This window comes from Martes martes (genome assembly GCF_963455335.1).
Source record: "Martes martes genome assembly, chromosome: 13".
NCBI lineage: Eukaryota > Metazoa > Chordata > Mammalia > Carnivora > Mustelidae > Martes > Martes martes.
Window position 1 is genome coordinate 86,103,628 of NC_137901.1, and position 21,672 is coordinate 86,125,299.

Here is a 21,672-nt window from a genome sequence, read left to right on the forward strand (position 1 = left end):
AGGGTCATTGGGTGGGAGACAAAGGCTTGAGCCACAAAGTAGGCTTAGGCCTGGGACCCCTGGGACCCTGGCCTGAAGGGTCCTTCGGTGACTTACTGAAGGAGAGAGGCCTGCTCCCTGGAGAATTCCCACCCGTTCCTGAGGGAGGAGGAAGTTTGACCGTGTTTAGGGCCTCACCCCTTTACGTTGGGGGGTATGCTCTCGCCAGATGTAGGGCAGGTCAAGTGAGCCTGGGCCTAATTAAGACGACCCCAGCCATAGACAAGGCCTCCTCAGGTGTCACGGACTAGCCCTGGGAAGTGAATACAGAATGAGGGTTACATAGTGTCTCTGAGGGAGTCAGTGGGGCCCCCTTGGACGGTGGCCCTAAGATGGTCTCCTTGGCTAGCCCTTGAACCTGGAACCAGGAAAACATTAGAAATTGACCGTGGCCTGGAAAATCTGTGACGGGTGTTTACAGTTTATATGGGAGCCTATGCTGGGGGCGGAGGGGGTGTTGGGGCTTTATTGCTACAGCTAGGACCCCCATTTGCCCTTTGTCCGGGAGCCCAGGTCTGGAGGGGAAGAGAGCGGTGCCTGAGCCTGAGCCTGGCTGGTTACTGGGGGGGGGGGGGAGGGAGGGGCCCTAACAGTGTGCCCTCAGGCCACTTTGGGGGCACAGTGGGGGCTGTGGCCTGCTGGCTGTGGTGAATCTGGGCCCAGTGCCTCCAGTGAGGGGGTGAGTGCTGGGGGCTCTGAGAGAGCCCTGACTCCTCATACATGTGGGCCCCTCATGGCCACGGCATGGCCTTTGTGAGAGTCGTTAAGAATCTGGGTTTTTATGTGGAGTCTTCGTTTTTTCTTCTTAAAGTTTGGCAATTGATTCAGATGTTAAAAAAAACTAATATGCAGACCAGACAAAACATACCTGTGGGCCCCTTGTTTGCCATCCCAGCTGTAAAGTAGTAAGTACGGCTGAATCCCGGCATTAAGGGCCGGGGCGGTGTGTTCTGGGATGATGGGTTTGGGGAACTGGTAGGAACTCTGCCATTTCCCTGAGTCCTTGTGTGTGTTGTTTGCCAGGGAGCTGCCAGCTTGAGGAGACACCCAGAGCCCACCGGTCATGTCTATGAATCCCTTCTTGTCCTCCCTGGTGCTTGCTCTGACTTATTGCCTGTGTCCCAGGGCCTTGTCTCCCTGCGTGGCTGCTGGGCAGAGGTGGGGCTCTCAAGTGCCTTTCCCTATGTCCTAGAGCCCCTCAGTGTCCGGTAGAAATGCAAATGAAGAAAGGTTTCTAATCCTTGGGGTGAACCGGGGGAGACTCAGGCCAAGGGGTCACCAACTGGGACAAAGGGAGGTGCGAGAACCCGGCTGCAGTCCGCCCCTGGGTTGCAGGCCGTCAGCCACTCTGGGAAGCACGTGCAGCTTGAGGCTTCATCTTGGCGCACCTGCTGGCGGCAGAGCCCAGATCCGGCACACTTTCTGCCTTGAGACTTGTCCTGTGTTTTGCAAGTCAATTACTTTTGTTTTTGTTTTTGTTTTTAACACAACGGAAACCTCCGATCTGCTGACCTGCTGGGGCCCTAGCCTGTGGAAGCCGGTTGAGGGATTGTGAGTAGTGAGTGCCTTTGGCCACTTACGTAGGATGCTAGCAATTTGTGTTTCTTTGTCCGGCTTCTGTAACTGATGTGGTCTGTGGAATAATTTCTTAGTTTTTCACAGGGGACAGAGTAGCAGAGAGTGGGCTCTAGGTCAGAGCCCATGTCCAGTCCTCATTCTGCCTTGGACTAGCTGTGTGACCATGAACTAGTCGCATAACCTCTCTGGACCTCTTGTTTCCCACCCATAAAGTGGTGTGACAGTAGGCTTGTTGGGCAGTCTTTGAGCAAGAGGGCTGTATTGTAAAGGAGGCACTTAGCAGATGTTGGCCTTCAGCACACAATGGCTATTACGGTTGTTGCTTTGTCACCAAGGTTGTTCCTTGGAACACCCCTGTCCCTTCCAGGTGCCTTCTGATTATTCAGAATGGAGGTGGGGAAGGACATGGGTACGGGTTGTCCATCCTGCCTCCAAGACGTGGGCGATGGGTGGGTGGTGACTTAGATACATGCCTTCACTTAATTCTTTCTGGGCTAAAAGGGGGCAGGGGTGGGAGTGGGAGAAGCTGCTCCTTAAGCAGTGTGGTGTGGAGACTTTGAATACGGGCCCTGGGGAGGATGGCTTCACCTTCTTTGCCTCGGTTTCCTTATCTGTCAAATGGGGAGGGTGACCGTTCCTGCCACACAAGGTTATAGAATGACTAGAGCAAGTGTGTATGGGAGCTTAGCACATAGAAGACACTAGAAATCGTCCTAAAATACGTAAAAGCCAGACTGTGGCTTCCTCTAGTCGGGAATGTGTAGGACCTGAACAGGCACAGTTTGGGGCATGGAGGTTTCTGTAGGTTGGGTTAGCTGGTTTCGAGTTTGTTTGGGTGCCCCGAACCCCCTGTTGTAAAGGGGTGCCAGGTGGCTGTAACATGTCCCACCAGCCCGTGAAAGCCACCCACCCCTGGAGGGAAGGTGGTCAGGTGCCTGGCAGCTCACAGAGGTGTTCTTGTGACATGTAAATCTCAGTTCTGGAGGAATCCTTGTCACTAAACTCGTTGGGGGCTTCTGGCAGCTCTATCACCTGTCCTAGGTGTGCATCTGGCCCCGACATCCCGCTGTGGGTCCCTTGAATCAAGCAGCCGCGAGAGATCCTTTGTGGTCTCCCATTTCTGAGATGGCAGAGCCTGGTGCCTGGAACTGGGACCCTAGAGCCCAAACTGCTTGGTTTGGATGCCCAGCCTTCCTTCCAGGGGATTCCTCCGGGCCTCGATATTGTCAGGTGCACAGCCTCGGGCTCTCATTCCCAGTGTTAGGGGCAGGAAGGGACATGACCTGACTTGTCGACTGCAGGGGTCCAGGACCAATGTTTGGAGGCTGTGGCAGGAATCTAGGGAATGATGGTGGCTTGGAGAGCAGTGGTGAGGAGGACAGGGTGTTAATTACTATCCTTAATGAAAACCAGTCACCCCGTTTCCTTCTCCTGGCTTGTGATGATCCAGGGGGGATCCCTGGATGCCGTCCCCCCAGGAGCTTAGGCTGGGGTGGGGGTAGGGTCAGGAACAGTGTGCAGATGTGGGTATTAGGAGGGAAGACCGAGAAACACATGCTTGTCTTAGAGCCTGGATGTGGGGTCTCAGAGCATCCTTCTGGGTGGCTGCTGTCCATAGTGTGGGCTGTGCATCCCTGTTGAGGCCTAAGACCACCCTTGGGGCCAAGGCCACTGGACATCCAGGTTTGCCCTTGCCCCCGCCCCTTGCCGGCTGCTCCAAATGGCGTTTGCCTCGGAGAACACTGGGTGGTTACTCATGCTGTTTTCTCCTGCCTTCCTTCCTCTGACCTCAGAGGCCTTGCAGGGAGGACAGGGTGAGCCCCTGGGTGCCCTTGGTGAAGCCCCTTCCCACCCCCGACCCTGAGAAGGAAATGCCCTGCTGACCTAAAGCCCTCTCTGCTGCCCCAGGGGCTGGGGTGGCCCGGTTCGCTGGCTCCGTGGGGTTGGCAGTGGTGTGAGGCGCAAAAGCGGGAGGGCCCTGGGGCCCAGTTCCCTTCATTCAGAGGAATCCTCTTTGATGGCAGCCCCTCTGTCCCCCCAGTCTCGCCAGGCACATCCTTCAAGGAATGGGGAAGCTTTTCCCACATGCTGTCTCCTGTCATCCTCACGGCAGTCCAGAGACTGATGACCCTCTGTGGTCCACCAGATGGGGAGACTGAGGTGTGGGTTGGTGAGTGACGTCCCAGCAGCCCCGCTCCTAGATCTGGAGTGATCCGGAGCTCCTTCCCTCAACCCCAACCTGAGCAGCCCCCGTGTTGGAGCTGTTCCGAGGCAGTATGGCTCGTGTGCCCCACGAGGGGTACACAGGGTTCTACCCCAGAAACACCCTGGTAACGAGCTCTTCCTCATTTACAGGGAGAAGAAGTGGGTGACTGTGGGGGACACATCCCTGCGAATCTACAAGTGGGTCCCTGTGACAGAGCCAAAGGTGGATGATGTGAGTATGTGGGCCAAACGCCTGGGGTGGGGCCAGCCATCCGCGCTCCCTGTAGCACAGGTGGAAGGTGTTGTCCCCCACTGCTCTGGGGCCAACGCCACCTGGGAAGCAGAAGGACCCAGCTGACCCGGGTCCTCCTCCCCACTAATAGTGCAGCCCCAGAGTTTGGCCCTCAGGGAGCTGGGACATGTCCTCTACAAGTCCTCTCTTCTGGGCGGAGAGCCCTAGAGCTTCCCAGTGGGGACATGCCTTAGTGCCGAGCCGTCCCCTCCCTGGGGCCCTGGACACTGCGGTTTGGGTGTAGCAGACACATAGACGAGCAGACCCTCCCCCATCCCTGTTGCACCCCTGCTCCCGAGCCCCTGACCATCTGTCGGGTTGACTCTTTGTCCCCTTTGTACAAGTGAGGACACAGGCTCAGAGAGATAAAGCCACTTCCCCGGAATCACACAGCAGGTGTCGGGTCCGTTTGACTCCAGAGCACGTACTCTCTTTGCTGGTGGAGAGCCTTCCTGTGGCTGGAGCTGCTGGAGACCCCAGAGTGAGAGGGTTTGGTGCTCAGGAACACAGCCCCTGCTGGGATCCTGGGGGTGGGGGGAAAGGGGGCCGTGACCACTAGAGGGAGCTTCAGCAGCCGGGCCTGCTCTCCGGCGGGGACGCGGCTACTGCTGCCCCAGATCGAGGGTAGTGTTTCAACTTCGGGGCTCCTGGGCCAGTTTACCCCCAAAGACCCCAGGGCAGCTCCTCTTATTTCCACTCAGCATCCAGAGCGGTCCCGCCTGCAGACCTTGGCAGGGACTGTCCTGCTCAGAGTGCCTTCCCTGTTCATGCGAGCCAGCCTCTCCCCCAGGAAGATGGCTCAGGCTGAGCTGCTTGGATGGACGGTTCCATTTGCTCCTGGGGGGTTGTGGTCATGATGGGGGGTTTCCGGGGAGCCATAAGGGCAAGGCCAAGCTTCCCCACCGCCACCTTCCATGACCCGTCTCGGGTCTCCAGGCGGGGCCAAGGCTCCATTCTTGACCCAAGCTCAACTCTGGGCAGGTTGGTGCTGGGCGGAGGACGTCTGTTTGTCCCCCTTTCTGGTTCCGGCCTGGGCTCCTGCAGCCGCCAGGGCTGCGTTCCTCCAGGCCCAGAAACCTAGCCCTTTGCGGCGGCTGGAGCTGGCCGCCCTGGAGGGGAGAGCAGAGTGCAGCTGGCTCCTCGAAGACAACTCCCGGCTCTGGCCCCGTCTGTGCCTTGCATATCATTAGGTGTTGTATAAACCGATGGTTGCGTTTGAGAAGACATGGTCCCTGCTCTCAAGGAATTTATAATCTCGTTGGGAAAGATAATTATAGAATAGCATGAAACAGACATCAGGAAAGTGCCAAAATGGATTGCGATCAAGGAGAAAGTGTAATATGTGGGCTGCCGGGAAGGTCAGGGCAGCTGCAGTCCGGGCAAAGAGGTAGAAGACAGGCGCCCCCCCCCATTAACCTGTGACGTCAGACAGGTGACCCCAACTTGCTGGGCCCTAGTTCCTTCCTCTGCACCGTGGAGCAGCATCAGCCAGTTCCTGGGGTTCCTGCAACAGTGTGAAGGCAGCACATCAAATGTGGAGAACTTAACCCAGGGCTGCGGAGCCCACGGTGCTTGGAAAAATGCTAATTTGCCATTGTCTCTGAGCCTCCATGATGTACAATATGGTGTTTCCCCCACCTCCTTTCCCTCTAGGGCTGTGGGCCCCACCCCTGGCTGAGCATCCAATCCCCTGGGAACCGAGGAGAAATGCAGGTCCCTGGGCCCCATCCCAGACATCCGAATTGGAATCTGGTGCCTGTGGCCAGGAATCCGAATTGTGGGGGGTGGGGGGTAGCTTCTCATTTTCCTAAACACCCAATTACAACATGGTTGCACCATTTTTTTTCCCCTTCATAACTCTTGCAAGTTCTTTTCTTTCCTTTTTTTTCCCAAAGATTTTATTTATTTATTTATTTGAGAGAGGGAGAGGGAGAGAAAAAGAGCGAGAGAGCGCAAGCAGGTGGGAGGGGCAGAGGGAGAGGGAGAAGCAGGCTCCCCACTGAGCAGGGAGCCTGGGATTCGGGGCTCCATCCCAGGACCCTGAGACCCATGATCCGAGCTGAAGGCAGATGCTTAACCACTGAGCCACCCGGGCACCCCAGTTTTTTTCTTTTAAATAGGGAAAGCAGGGGCACCTGGGTGGCTCAGTGGGTTAAAGCCTCTGCCTTCGGCTCGGGTCGTGATCCCAGGGTCCTGGGATCGAGCCCCGTGTCGGGCTCTCTGCTCAGCGGGAAGCCTGCTTCCTCCTCTCTCTCTGCCTGCCTCTCTGCCTACTTGTGATCTCTGTCTGTCAAATAGATGAATAAAAATCTTTAAAAACAAACAAATAAATAAATAAGTAAATAAATAAATAAATAAGTAGGGAAAGCAATTTACAAAATTCAAATGTTACTTTAAAAACATTTTTTTTCCAATGAAGACAATGCACATGCCACAAAATTCACTCTTTTAAGGTATACACGTCAGTGTCAGTCTATTCACTGTCCTCTAGCCATCACTGCTGTAATTCTAGAACATTTTTATTACCCCAAAAAGAAAACCTCACACCTGCTAGCAGTCACTGCCCCACCAGCGCCTTGCTCCTGGAATCTACCCATTGGCTCTCCGACTCGAGGTGTCTGTACTCTTCAAATGCTACTTTTTTCAGATACAAATATATATGTACCTATGTATATACATCTTGTAAATCTGCTTCCCGTCCTGTGTGCGCCCCCACGCCTCCCAGCTCCTTTCCCTGGAGATGACCAGCATTTGTTCATCCTTCCAGAGAGCGCCCGCAAACACACATGCGGACAGACACTCAAGTGTCCTTTCTTTTCCGTGAATAGTGGCCTTCCCTTCCCGTGTTCCGCACCTTCCTTCTGTACATCCTGGAGATAACTGAGATGTTCTAATATGCTGATGTTTCTGTAGATCATTCCACATTGGTACACGAACTGCTGTCTTATTCTCTGTAATTACTGCATTACGTTACGTGGCAAGGATGTGCTGTAATTTAACGAGTCTTACCAGCGGACATAGGTCATTTCCAACACGATTCTGTTCCATTTGTAAAAACAAAACAAAAAAACAAATTGAACCATACACAAAAGCATCCTCTTCGCCGTCCCTCCTCCTTGGGATTTCCCTCCTCGACTGGCTTTCCAGTGTGGTGCTGGGAGTCAGCTGACTGGTCTTTGAGAAAGGCAGCCACGGGGCCTGTAGGGAGTGGGAGTGTGTGACCTGTGTCTTCTCTGTCCCTCACCTGGCATCACTGTACCTGTTTGCATGCCTGCTGGTGCTGCTCCCCGACCCACACGGCAGGTTTATGCCCAGCCCCAGAATCCTCCCTTCTGCAGGTGAGGCCCCTAATGGGACATGTTCAAATGCAGGCCAAGGAGAGCCCTCAGGAGACTTGCAGGCTCCAAGGTGAACCGGCTGAGTAAAATATTCCTGTCACCCCCTGGGGGCTCGCTCGCACATGCACACACAAGGTGGTGACTCGGTTTCTGCTCCGTTTTCTCCTCCAGAAGAACAAGAACAAGAAAAAGGGCAAAGATGAGAAGTGTGGCTCCGAGGTGACCACGCCGGAGAACAGCTCCTCCCCGGGAATGATGGACATGCATGGTGAGCTCTCCTGCCAGGCCCTGGGCTGTGGCACAGCACGCGGTTTTTGTTCTCACTAGCAGGTTTGTTCACATTCCAGGCAAGGGTAGGAGGGCTGGGCAGCACCGGGAGGCCTCGGTGCCCAGGGGAAGGCTCAGCGGAGGAGAAGCTGTTCCAGCATAGCAAGCCAAGAAACGTAAACCAAGCCAGAGACATAAAACCAGACCTTAACGAGCCCAGTGACACAACCCTCCGAGTCCAGTGATACAACCCTCGCGGGGGTGACCTGTCAGCCCTTTGTGTGCTCAGGAACATTTTGTGGGTCTACGATGTTTCTCCTTGGCCTGACCTGCCATAAAAATGATGCTGTTTTCCATTTCCTATTTCGCTTTGGCTGCTGGGAAACTCCAGACTGGATTTCCACATCCCGTTAATCACTGTGGAACCCAGGGACCTGACTTCCACAATGACATCCTACCTTCCTTTGCTGTTTTATTTCAAAAGTCCTAACCAGTGTCCCGCTGATGGAATCCAGGCTGGAGGCCTGCCTTAGCCAGTCTGTGGTTTTGACATGGCTCGCACTGAGTTCCCGTTTTACCTTGTTAACGGAGAGGACAGGCACACATCGTAAGGGCATTGGCTTCATGATAGGCATACAAACTCCATACACCCATGTAACTGGCCCAGGTCAAAATGGAAATGTGCCTGGCCATCCCCCGGTTATCTCTCCCCCGCCCCACGAGGAAGACTGCTCCCCGACTTCTGACCTGAGAGAGTCAAACATGAAATTTCTGTAACATTGTTTCCCTTATTTATAAACCAGGATATCTGCATTTCTGCCATACTTTGAGAAATCAGACCTAGAAACTTAGGGAGTGTGTTCTCCTTCAGGCAGCTGCAGCTGCTCCTACGGGAGGCTGTGATCACTCCAGGCTGAGCTGGGAGCCCGACATGGGGCTCGATCCCAGGACCCCAGGACCATGACCCGAGCTGAAGGCAGACACCCAACCAACTGAGCCATGCAGGCGGCCCCCTTCCCATTTCTTGATCCCAGTTTCAATTTTCCTTTTGACCACCCAGGCCTTCTGTACAGCATGGTGTTATTAGATAAATAAGTACATCAAAAAGGAATCTCGGTTTGATCGTGTTTCTGCCCCTCTGGTTCCAGGGCTGTCTTGCTCTGGGGAGGGAGTGCCAGGGAACTTTCCCATTTGCCCAGACGGGCCCATCTGGAAAACTGTCACAGTCTTGCCTATTGCTGGGCCGGCCTCAGAAAGCACGGAGGGGTCTTGCTGATAGCTCACGTGTCAAGAAAGCCCCTCGCTGACCATACAGTTATATTTGAAACATGGAACACAGTTGAACCAGGTATTGGAGCCGAGATGTAATCTGCCCCCACCCCCTGCCCCCGCAGTGCTTAGATCCCCACTCTCTAGGGACCGAGAAGATCCCTGCCTGGCTAACAGGGGAGGGCCTTTTAGAGCAGAGGACGAGATCCCACCTGGGTTCACATCTGTCTCCCTAGGCCACCCCCCACTCCAGCTGTGTGATCCTGGGCTAGTTCCTTAACATGTAACCGTCAGCTCTGGTTTCACTCTGCCCAGCGGGAACGGTAGTGCCCACTTCATAAGGTCCCTGTGAGTATTGCGTAAGAAAACCCCCTCAAAGCCCTTGGCATGTTAGTAGCTGACATTTAAGGAGCTGTCACAATGCACCAAGCATCTTGCTAAGCGCATTTCATGCCTTACCTCATTTCATCCTAAAAACAAGCCCCATTGTGCAGATGAGGAAATGAGGGCTTGGGGAGGTGGCCGCCCCGGGTTAAGAAGCTCGAGGATGCCAGCGCTGGCCCTGAGGTCCTTTGGAGGCCGAATCCAAGTGTGTGGCCGCCGGCCCAGGACCCTCGCTCCTCTTCTCAGTATCCTTACATTTTAGCACATGTGTGCGGCCAAGACGCTCATCCAGCCGCAGGCCACGAATGGCCAGGAGAGACAAGGAAAGATGTGGGCCTGGACAGGATTATCGGGAAGGCTCCCAGTGGGGCAGTGGGCATCTGTAGCCACCTTTTTTGAGTCTTGAGATTCTACCGACGTTGACTCAAATGCCAGGGTCATGTGGTTACCAGGTGACCAGGTTAGGCTCCAGCAACTTACTCGTTAAACATTAGTACTTGTTGTCATTCATTAACATAACTCGGTGCTGGGCCCTGCCTTTTATACACATGCACACATAACTTGGTGTAGGAAGGAAGTTTAGATTTTCTTAAAAGGCAAATCAGGAGAGTGCACTTTTTAAAAAAATTTTTATTTATTTATTTGACAGAGAGATCACAAGTAGGCAGAGACAGGCAGAGAGAGGGGGGAAGCATGCTCCCCGCCGAGCAGAGAGCCTGACGCGGGGCTCGATCCCAGGACCCTGAGATCACGACCTGAGCCGAAGGCAGAGGCTTAACCCACTGAGCCACCCAGGCGCCCCACTTTTTTTTTTTTTTTTAAGTCCCAGAATTCACAAGAGGATCTTCCATGTAACTAGTACACTTAGAATAAGGTGCAGTTTCCCTGGCCAGGACCATGTGACTGCCTGACGCCTCCTTGGCAGATTGAATCTGGATTTGGGCAGAGCCGCTTGAGGAAGGGTTTCTGCTGCTCAGAGCCTCAGTGTCCCCCTCTGGAAACGAAGGAGGTGACAGCACCCACCCGGCAGGTTGTCGGGAGGATGAAGCAGGTGACTGTGGCTGTTTTTGCCCAGGTGCCAGCATGCAGTAGGGCCCAGGACATGTGGGCCTGCTGCTCCGTGTCTCCTCCTCGTTCTCTGTTTCACAAAAGTGGCCTTGGTCCCAGGTGTGCAGCGTGGCCCGGAAAAGCAAGGTGGTGATACTTCTGAAATCGCCACTTGGGTATCTGCAACCTCACATGACTCTCTGTGCCGAAGACGGGGTCCAGCGCTGGGCAGTATGTGCCCCCTGGGCCCCCAGCTCTGCCACCAGCTCAACCACAAAGGCGTGGCTCCAATTACTTCTCTTTTTTTCTCTGTCTTGTGAAAAATCTCGTAATTGAGAGCAGTGGGAAGACTAGTGGGATGAACTTCATACGCCCTGGGTTTTCACTCACATGCCATGTTTTCCTCATCTTTTTTTTTTTTAAATGGCTTAAGTTTTTTAATTAAAATGCAATTTATGTATAAAAACAGTACAGCTCTCGAGTGTTCAGTTCAGGGAATTCTGACAGTTGTAGGCAGCCTGCGCGGAACTGTTTTAAAGTAAGTTTCCCTGCGTTGTGTTTTAAGTCCGCAGCTAAACCCTTCAGCACGTGTCACTAATAAATGACATTTCTATACACCCGCCGTGCTGTTTTCACTCCTAATAAAAGTAACTGTTATTCCCTCGTATCTTCTAAATCCCAGACTATATTCAGATTCCCCGGTTGTTCCAAAATGTCCCTTATAAGCTGCACGTTCAAAATAGAACAGAAATAATTTTCACATGTCCTTAATTTAGCTGTTAATTCTCTTAAATTTCTTTATCATAATATTCCCTGCTTCTCTCTCCCTTCTGCCCTCCCCCCGCTCCTCTTCTTAATGGTTCTGACTTGAAGAGCCTGGGCCGACTGTCCCGTGGAATAGTATCCTACTTTCCGTTCACATGTTCTCTCCCTCTTTTATTTTGTATCAAGTGGAAGGTGGTCTAGACGCTTGATCAGAGCGGTGGGATGTTCTTGGCAATGCTGCCTCATGGACAAATCTGGCTTCTTCACCCAGAATGAGGCCTCCGATGTCCCCTGAAGACTTGAAACGTGGGAGGCCACTGTGTGTTGCTGCTGCCCCCCATCCAGGGCTGAGCCAGCGGGGGGCATTCAGGCAGACTCCCAGAAGCTTTCTCCTTATAAGACCTGTGGAATGGCCCCTGGTGGCTCATCTCCAAGGTCTGGAGGGTGGGGATGTGTCTCCTTCCCTGGGAGAGTGTCCCATGGGGCTGCTGGCAGAGAGGCTTGGGGAGGCTGGGCCCCCAACCCCCCTTCCTCAGTAGCTGTGGGATTTCAGCCTCTGGTTCTCTCTCTAACCCCATGCCCCCCATGCAGATGATAACAGCAACCAGAGCTCCATAGCAGATGCCTCCCCAATCAAACAGGAGAACAGCAGTAACTCAAGCCCTGCTCCAGAACCCAACTCAGCCGTGCCTGGTGAAGGCACTGACGCCAAGGCAGACGAGGCCCAGGCCGACGGGAAGGAGCTTCCTGGGACCGAAGGTATGTGCCCACATGCAATTGACTGACAGGTGTCTGGGAGGTCCTGCACATGCTGACCCCCTAGAAGGTCACAGTAGAAGAAGGATAATGCCTAGACTAGCTCATCTTCTTATGGAGCAATTTAAAAATCCTACAGTCTAGTGTTGGGAAGATAAGTTCCATGGTAAACTATAATAAGAAAGAGGAATGGAGAGTCTTGGTGAATTATGGGGAGTGTTTCCATTTTAAATAGGGCAGCCAGAGAAGGCCTCACTGAGAAGGTGACATTAAAACAGATTAGGCTAAAATTAGGTAAGGGAGCAAACCATATGGAAAAGGGGGAGAAAAGCACTGTGGGGGGAGGGAATGGGCAGTGCAAAGGCCCTGAGGTAGAAGTGCGCTCAGTGGCTAGGGAAGGGCGGATGAGGGGTTCACAAAGTGAGGTGAGGTCAGAGGAGGCCAGACCTTGAGTGTAGGGGGCTCTTACATCACTAAACAGACCCTTGCTTCTGTGCCAAGGGAGGCAGGAACCATTGGGATTGACTGCCATGGTCTGGAGGACTGCTTTGGATGCTGTGATTGAGAACACGTAGTAGGGCTAAGGCTGGTGTGTCTGGGGTGGGAGCAGACGAGGTGGTAAGAAGCAGTCTGGTTGTGGAAGACATATATGCACCAGATCTGTATTGTGTTGGTTTATTTTTATCTATTTTGAGATCTCTGGATTCTCTGGAAAAAGAAAATTTTGAAATGTACAGAAAACGAATAGGGTACTCTCCCATGTATGTCAGCTGAATTTGGCATTTGTTTGTTTGTTTTGCTTTGTCTGTAAATATTTGGGGGGGGGCATTTGAAGGTGACTATAGATCTTACAACATTTCGTCCCTGAACGCGTCAGCACACATCTCTTAAAAATAAGAATATCTTCTTACATCATCACAAGTACCGTCATTACACCTGAGAAGACAGGCCCCTAGTTCTTGTTGGTATCGAGTTGTATTTTGAAGGTTCTGAGGTGGAGGGTGTGTTGGCAGGTGCCACCTGGCCTGAACGGGGACTAAAGGGTGACCCCTAGCATCTGGGGGGATGGCCTTGCCAGCATCTGTGAAGGGAGGAGGAGGAAGAGGCCAGCGGGGTGGGGGATGCCTGCACCCAGCCAGGCTGAGCATGAGGTCGGGCTGCTGGGCCGCTCACCCGGCGGGGATGACGGCTGGCCTGGAGTCCAGGCTTCCCTGTGCTTGGGGAGGGACCGGGTCGGGTCTTCATGGGAGGAAGGCCTCTCTGTGCTGTGGCATCAGCTGGAACCCCAGAGGTCACAGACCAGATCCAGCACGGGGCGTGTGGCTGTGGCCACGGGCCTGGTGCAGTTTTTATTTTTAATTTGAATTGGATGTCAAGACTTTAAAATTAAACAATTGCACTTAAAATAAGATTGATTTCCACCTTGTCTTGAGAAAATCAGAAGATCGGGCAATACCGGCTCTGCTTTTCCAGGGAGCGGCAACCGGTTGAAGCAGAGATGTGGCTGCCCTTCCGGGGAGGGTGAGCGGCTGGCCGTCTGCCGACTGCCGCACTCCCTGCCGCTCCCTGTTGTCCTTCTGACACTGAGGCCCGAGAGTCCTGGCCCCGTGTCACTCCGCGATCACTGTTGCTTTCCTTATTACTCATTTATTTATTTTTTTTAAAGATTTTATTTATTAGTGAGAGAAAGCACAAGCAGGGGGAGCGGCAGGCAGAGGGAGAGGCAGGCTCCCCCCTGAGCAGGTTGGAGGTTGTCTAGGTTGTCTCGATCCCAGGACCCGAGCAGAAGGCAGGCTCTTAACCGACCAAGCCCCTCAGGCGCCCCCTTATTACTCATTTAAAGGAAAAATTACATTGTTTTTTAAACATATTTCTCTATCAAAAGTGGACAAGCAAAAACCTGAGAGGTTGGGGGAATCTGTATTTCTCTGAAGAACAGACTATTCCTTCAGGTTTTTCTTCTTTCCCCTTACCTGGGTCTGAGGCTTGAGCAGCCCCGGTGACGCCTTCACGGCACTGCCTGGCCCTAAAGGGGGCTTTTGCGTTTGTGGGCAGCGCCGTGAGAGACCGTAGGAGAGGAGGGAGGTGCTGGTTGACTTGGGCTTCAAGGCTGAGCAGGGATGGGAGGGGAATGAACAGTGCAGGCACAAAGGACCGGGGGCAGTGCATGGGGACGTGTGGGGAAAGGGGCGAGCCAGCCAGGCGTGAGGGTCACAGGCGCTCAGTGCAGCACCCCCTTTCTGAGCCGGATGCGGAAGGCGGCTCATGTGCCAGGTAGGCCTGGGGGAGGGGCAGGCTGGGGTGTGGGTGACCCCACACATGGGAACAACCCAGGTGTTAGGACACAGACCGGACGGCCCCCCAAGCCAGAGCCTCAAGTGTCCCCCCTCCCCGCCCCCAGAGAACCGCTGTCAAGTGTAGTGCAGCGGTCCTAGAGGTAGTCTGCGCACCTAGAAGGATCTAGATGAGAGTATAACCTCCTTTTTTTAGAATACTTCCCTTAACAGTCACCATGGAGATTTCTCTGTGTTGGGACGTAAGGTTTGTCTCACTCTCTTTACCAGCTTCGTACTCTTCAGGGGCAGGAACGGGTCGTCATGTATTTAAACAGTCCCCACCCTGACGGTCATTTCGGCTTTTTCCATCTTTTCTCCCCACACGTGACCCTGCAGTGAGTCTCGTCCACGCCTCTTTTTATCTGTGCTCAGGTGCGCTGGCGCTGCGGGTGGAGGGACCGTGGGCTTAGTCAGAGGTGCAGGCGTTTGCAGTTGGGGCGGACCCCACCGTTTTCCTCCGGAGACGTGGCGGGCAGAGCTTCTCGGCCTCGGTGCGGCTGGCCTTCGGGGCCGGAGGGTCTCGCCTGTGGGGCCACACTGTGTGTGGCAGGACGTAGAGAGGCCTCCCTGGGTTCTCCCCAGCAGGTGCTGGGAGCGAGCCCCACCCCCGCCCCGGGTGTGACACCAGAAATATATTCGGACGCTACCAAACATTCCTCGGAGGGGCAGAATCGTCGTCCGTGGGGAGCCACTGTAGGAGAAGGTTGGACGAGGGCCCTCTGGGTGAGCGTCCTCTCCTGTCCCCACAGGGGCCCCAGTGCCGTCCTGCTCTTGGGGCTCTGCGGGCAGCAGGTGGTGGAACCAGGGGGCTGGGACCAGGGACAGGACGAGCTGTCACATCTGGGCTGACGCTTGCTAGCCGTGTGGCCTTGGGCTGGTGGCGTCACCTCCTGCGAGCTTTCCTGTTTCCTTATTTATAAAATGAGGCAAACGAAACTTGCCTCCTGCATTGAGTCCCTGAAGGGAGCGGGGCAGGAAGGAAGCAGAAGCGTTCACCCAGGCCTGAGCCCGCCGTGAGCGAGGGGAGGTCACCGCACCTGCCGGGCCAGGTGTGCACACATCCCGGCTCCTTCCCCGTCCTGCATGCTTGCTCCCTCATGGCTCCCGTGTCTTGGGGCTGCATCTCCTTCGCCCTACAGCCAGTTAAAGTACAACTGCAGAAATTGCTTCTTGGGTCGCTGGTTCCAGAACCATTTTGGTAACTATGACCCCCCGCCCCCGTCCCCGCTCTCCTCCCTGCCCCCCTCCACCACCAAAAGCTTTACCGATCCAGGCGGGAACCACACCAGGGTCCTCTTCTGGCGACCCCAGGTCACTGGGCCTGCACAGTTGCACAGCATTGCTCCAGGGAGGGGGTGCCGGCCGCCGTTGGGGGAGGCCCCATGGGAAAGGCGTGAAGGCCTCCCAGGTGGGGCCGTGCAGCCTGCGGGACAGGGTGGGTTAGTCACCAGCTGTTGACCTTGCTTTGAACTTGTTTACTGCTGAGTGAGTTCAGGGAATGACATAATGTCCTAACTCGCTGGACTAAATTTAGGCCCTAGGAAAATAATTTCCCCTGGGTGAGTTCCAGCACCAGCGCTAGGAGAATCAGGCCCCTGCACCGAGCCCTTGCGTGCTCCGTGAGCTTTAAGGCCACTTCCCGCTGAGCTCTCGGGCCGGGCCGGGGGTCAGCATGACTCTCTGGGTGGTTGGCCATGATTTCCGAGCCTCCGTGTCCAGCCTGCAGAGCTCACTGTAGGGCAGAGAAGGGAGGCCAAAGGAGGGCAGAAACAATTCAAAGTTTGCTAAAGCAGACATCCGTTATGAGCTAAAACGTAACGTTAACGTGGATTTCTTCCTTTTTTAAAAAAATTGAGATGAAATTCACCTCTGTCTGGTTCCAAAACATTTCCATCGCCCCCAAAGGAAACTCTGTGCCCATAAACTGTCATTTTCCCCTTTTACCTTCCCCCAAACCCCGGCATCTGCCTGTCTGCTTTCTATCTGTATGGCTTTGCCTGTTCTGGGTGTTTCAGAGAAGTGGGTGTATAGTATGTGGCCTTTTGTGTCTGGCTTCTTTCGCTCGGGATCATGTTTTCGGGGTTCCTCCGCGTGATAGCAGGTGCCGCTCCCTCCTTTCTGTGACTCTGTAATACCGCACTGCGTGGACTGTGCCCGTACCACGTTTTGTCGTTTGATGCATTTGTTAATTTACATTTGGGCTGTTTCCATCTTTTGGCCGTTAGGAATAGTACTGCCGTGAACACTGGTGTACAGTGTTCTGGTGTGAGGACCTGTTTCCCGTTCTTTTGGGTCTCTGCCTGACGGTGGAGGAGCTGGGTTGTACAGGGATTCTGTGTTTAACTTAACCTAATAGAGGCACCTGGCTGGACCGGTCAGTAGACCGTGTGACTCCGGATCTCGGGGTCGTGAGTTGGAACCCCACATACGGGGTGTAGAAATTCCTTAAGTAAATAAACTTTAAAAAGAGTAAAACAAAATATTGAAGAACTGCCGGGTTTATGGGGAGTGTGGTCCTATGTCCTAGGTATAGTTAGTCCCCCCTGGGGTTATTTTGTTCCTTGAGTATTTCCCCTGTCATTCCTTTTCAGTCCTCAGGGCAACTCCACAGGGTGGCTCTTGTCAACTGTGATGACTTGTCGGGCTCCCAGAGGAAACAAGCCAGAGGAGTGACATGAGGCGAACTCGGGTCTGTCTCTAAACCCTAGGTCCTCCCAGGTTGCAGGTTGTAGGCAGAGCCCAGCCCTGGAGAGGGCGGACCCCTGAGCCTCCCTGTGGCAGCAGGAACACCCCGCTCAGGCCCTGGCGGGGTGGTGGGTTTCCGAGCGCTGCCCTTAGGATATCAGGGCTGCTGGGGTTTGGGGAGTCAGAGTATATGTTAAGAGCAGCTCACCTGGGACGGACATGCTGGGAGGTCAGTCTCCTTGGGAGAGGGGGCTCTTACACCTCCTTCCTGCCCTGCTTCCCAGCCCTCTGCTCCCCACTGGCTTCAGGCCATGGGGTGCTGCTGACTTGGTTCCCATCTCTCTGTATTGCTTGCTTGCTTTAAAACTTAAGCCTGGAGATAGATAGATTGATTGATTTTTTTTTTTCTTTTCTGCCTCAGGAACCCCAGAAAGGGAGGCATTCCTGAGTCTTCTAGTGCCCTTTGAAAAAAATCAGGGTGACGGGTGTTGTTGGGGCCTCGAGTGCAAGCAGAGTGGGGCTCCGGGCAAGATGTCACTGCTCCCACCGTGAGCTCTGCGGCTTAGTGCCCAAAATAAGCTTCAGGTACAAACACGGCTGCCTCCTGGCCCACAGCCGCACGGCCTCGTACAGACAGCTGTGGCCCGCGGCCTCCTTCTGCTAGAGGACCGTGCTGGGGAGGGGAGCAGGGAGACCGATGCATAAGAAATGGCCCGACTCACTGGCAAAACAGGATTCATAAATAAGTGATTGCTTGTTGGAAGCCGTGCAGCCATCTTGTCCACTCTTGTGTTTAGAGAATTTTTAAAAGACGTGAAAATTTTTTCCAAAATTCTGTGTGCTCTCTATTTGGGGAGAGCAGAGAATTATATGCATGTAGAGGGGGGAAACATCTGGAGAGATGAAAATAAATCCTCTGAGATGTTAGGAAAATAAATCCTCCGAAATGTTAGTGGGATGGTAGTTGTGGGTGGGGTGAGATAATCAGTGATTCTAACTTTATTTGTTCCTGTGTTTTCTGTTTCCGTGCAATCATCAGTCTTGGCTCTGATGATCAGGAAAATACCCACGTTATTAAGAGAAATGTCTACAAAGGGGCAGTTACCTCTGCGGGCTCTCCAGGTGGAGGACTCGGGGCTCCGGGATGGAAATGGGAGGGGTCAGCAGCCATGATGGTCGGGGTGCGTTGTGCCCACCAGAGGGCGCCAGCCGCACGCGGCACAAAGCGTGGAGCGGTCCCTAAGCTGTCCTGCCTCTCGGGGCACATGGCAGGTAGTGGGTGTGCGGGCAAGGGTTGGGGGCCCCAGGGCTGCTTAAGACAACGCCCGAGAGAGGCTTCCCAAGCGCCCCGGCTCGCTGCAGGCCCGGCAGACCGCCTGGCCACAAAACTCCCCAGTTCCAGGTATTTTTAGTAATGGGTCCATCTGGCTCCACATCTCACGTGTCTGAAAACAGCTTCTGTCATCTCGCTTCCCCTCAGATGCTTCTGACGAGCAGAATTCGCAGTCTTCAGTGGAAAACTCGGTGAACAGTTCAGAGAAAGTAGAGCGGCAGCCATCTGGAGACGCGGGTCTGGCTGCGGAGATGTCGGCAGCCTCTCAGGTACCTCGATCAAGGTCTCAGAGGGGCAGCCAGATCAGCCGGGAGCCCGTTGGGGTGTCGGGGGTACGTCGAAAGGTATTTTGTTATTTTGTTCCGTTGTTTTCCCCTTGGAAGACTGGCGTTCGCCTGCATTCGATGAGCGGGAGCCGTGAGTGTCCCGGGCCCCAGCCCTCAGGGAGCGGGGGGTAGGAAGAGGAGGCGGCCTTTATCCCAGCCTCAGCTTTGTCAGTTTGTCACAAACGTCTTGTCTGCTCTGGTGCCCCAGAGTCAGCTTCCTTCAGCGCAGGGACGATACGTCTTCAGAATCCTGAATGCCAGATAACTCGTCCTTTGGAATTTTGCAACTGACTGCACCACCCCCTTGCTTGGACCCCATTCTGGGTCACCCCCTTCGTCAGCATCTGGTCTGAATCAGTGCAGGAGCAGGTGGCCAGTAGCTAGGAACAAACATCCTGAGTTCGAATCCCAGCTCCTTCACTTGGCATAACCGAGCCTCCCTGTCTGCAGCTGCCAGACTGGGACCCCAGAACTGTCCTGGGGCCAGGGCACATGGGATGAGAGAACGTGGCGAACATATTCGGTGTGGAGCCGGACACGGAATGCCTCAGGTGCCGTGTCTGTGGTTTTTCACCGTCTGCCTTCTGTGCTCACCTAAGATGAGTGGGGACTCCGAGGCATCGAAACTTGAACTAATAAGAGTATAGTCCGGTCCCTCCGGAGAAAGTGACAGGAAGTAGCCGCGGAAAGACTGGAAGGGGCCAGGCTACAGCAGGAGCTGGTCTGCGCTGTGCAGAGCCTTGAGTCAGGCCTCCCCCAGGGGGACGTGCCTCCGGGACTCTAAGGTCTAACTCCCCTTGGCTCTGCAGCCCCCTCCTCCTGCAGAGCACGCCTCCAGAGGCCCAAAGACACGGAAGGAGTGTTGATGGAAGGTGCGTTTGCAGTGGTAGCAACCGGGCCGCAACCTGCCTACGTCTGTTCAAAGGGGACTGCTTAAATTAACCAGGGGTCATGGATCAAACAGACCGGTATGCCGCTGTTATACAGAGTGTGGCTGACCCAGGTACAAGCCGACCAGAAAGAAATAGCCTCCTGATGTGAAATGAGAAAAGTAAGACCTAGAACCTCAGGCACAGCTGGATTCCACTAGATTAAAAATCAGAGCCTCCTGTACAGTGTATAAAACCAGGACATCTGCTGGGGTCTCCTGGCCTCCTGAACTCACTGGACGAAAGGTTAGCTTGAACCTTGGATCCATGCCCTGGGGGCATCTAGTACCCCCTGCCCTGCCCCAGATATCTGAAAGGTATAGGGATCTCCCATTCTCACAGCCCCCCACCTCCAGTCCCATTTTCGGGGGTCCCAGACCTGGAACGGGGCCTCTTCCACTGTTCTCAGGGCACATGGACACAGATACTCATCCACAGAGCTCCTAGGTTTGTGAGCAAGGTGGAAGATACCGTACAGCTGAGCAAGCAACTTGACACTGACATTTAGCCGTTTCTGTGTTTTTAAAAAAAAAAAAAAAAAAAAGCTACCCCAACCTCCCGAGAGGAGCGGAACTCTGGTTCTTCTCCCCTGTTGGACTGTCCTGAGCTCGTAACCCCCTCTTGCTCCTTTTTCCCTTTCTCGTCCACTCCCACGCTCACCCATCCAAGTGCTCTGCAGAACCAGAGATCCTTCTCGCCAACAGGACCCAGCGTCCTCTGAAGGCGCAGTCCCTGCTTTCTCCCGTTGCATCTGTATCGGGCTTCTGTTGCTTTCGGAATGAGAACCAGGGAGAACACAGAAGCGGTTCTTCCGGCCTCCTTGTGACGCCGGCTCTCGGGGTCTGTCATTAGAAACTCCCGCGCAGCTCACATCAGGCCCCGGGGGCTCCCTTAAACGTATGTTGCGCACCCACTGGGGGCCGGGCGCTGTGTCAGAATCTAGGGACCCAGGGTGAGCCGGAGACGGGGTCCCTCCCTGCCCTCATGGGGCTCGCCGTGGGGTGGGGCAGGAAGAGACACAGCCAGGTTTGGCAGCCACAGGCGGGTTACAAGGTCCTAACGCGTGCTGCAGAAGAACCCGGTAGAGCATTCTTCGGGCTGGTGTAGGCAGAGAAACAGGCTAGGAGCGGGAATTTGAAGGTGGAGAAAAAGAGGGCCGTGAAGGCAGGCTTTCTGGGCTGGGTCTGGAGACAGGAGCAAGCCTGAGGAACAAAAGGGAGGCCAGGGTGGCTCGACCTGGAGGACAAGGAAGAGAACAGGCAGGCGAGGCACTGAGGTAGGCGCGGGCTGGGTGCTGGGCCTTCTCAACCTGGTGGGGAGTTGAGATTTTGCTCTGGAGGCGGTGGGAAAGGATCCGCGGGTTTTATGTTCTGCGTCTGATTGCTGTTTTGGGATTTCTCGAACCGTGTGGAAGGCTGGGTCAGGAGACCGCGGAGCAGGGTGCTGCTTTGTCTGGGCAGGTGGTGGTACAGGTGCAGATGGGGTGGGCACGGCTACGGGCGGAGCAGAGGCGGGCGGGCCCAAGGGTCTTTGGAGGTAGAGTTGGTGGGACTTGCTGATAGGTGGGGTGTGGGAGCGGGAGGAGGAAACGAGGCCACTGGGGTACTGTCAGCTTGATCCTGGGCACGTGTGGGGTCAAGACAGACTTGGTGGGGGGCCGGTCGGGGTGGGTAGTCGTCAGCTGGTCTCGGGTGATGGGTCAGGCGGAGATGCCCGTGTGGGAAAGTCGGGGTGCCGGGGTGAGCGCCCGACCTTTCTGGGCCACGGGACTTCAGAATGTGGTCACGGCTAATGGGCTTTTCCGCAGAGTAACACGTGTGTGCGTTCACCAAGTGCTGAGTATTGGGGGAGCCACTGACCACAGGGCAAGGTCGGACTAGGCCTTCGAGCTTGGAGAGGAGAGGTCCCCTCGGAACTCGTGCACAGATGATTACTCTGGCGATGCATGACAGACCGGAAGGCTGACCATGGGGACACCTGCCCGGGGCTGGTGTGGGGAAGGGGCCGGGGGAGCTTAGAGGCACGTGCTTGGAAGAGGGAAGCCACCGTGGCGGGGACAGGCGGGCCCGGGTGACACAGGGCTTGGTGAACGTGGGACACAGGGTCAGAACGGTGAGTCTGAA

General features: G+C 54.7%; 1 protein-coding gene and 1 long non-coding RNA gene across 6 annotated transcripts in view; one reads left to right on the forward strand and one right to left on the reverse strand.

The window, feature by feature from the left end:
* The window catches only part of BCL7A (BAF chromatin remodeling complex subunit BCL7A), a 33,902-nt gene that overhangs the window by 3,459 nt on the left and 8,771 nt on the right, over window positions 1-21,672 (forward strand). For 2 of the 5 annotated variants that reach the window (XM_080821070.1, XM_080821073.1), the window contains exons 2-5: window positions 3,973-4,054; window positions 7,624-7,720; window positions 11,776-11,943; window positions 18,442-18,626. In XM_080821070.1, the coding sequence (XP_080677196.1) occupies window positions 3,973-4,054; window positions 7,624-7,720; window positions 11,776-11,943; window positions 18,442-18,626 (532 nt within the window). Of the gene's footprint in view, window positions 1-3,972; window positions 4,055-7,623; window positions 7,721-11,775; window positions 11,944-18,441; window positions 20,074-21,672 lie in introns of those variants that run through there. The other 3 variants (XM_080821072.1, XM_080821074.1, XM_080821071.1) reach the window with 2 other exon arrangements.
* On the reverse strand, window positions 13,603-15,756 carry LOC308353918. Its single transcript, XR_013967831.1, has 3 exons — window positions 15,542-15,756; window positions 15,314-15,409; window positions 13,603-14,813 (listed from the first exon to the last, which is right to left on the reverse strand). It is a non-coding gene; the product is annotated as an uncharacterized lncRNA (long non-coding RNA).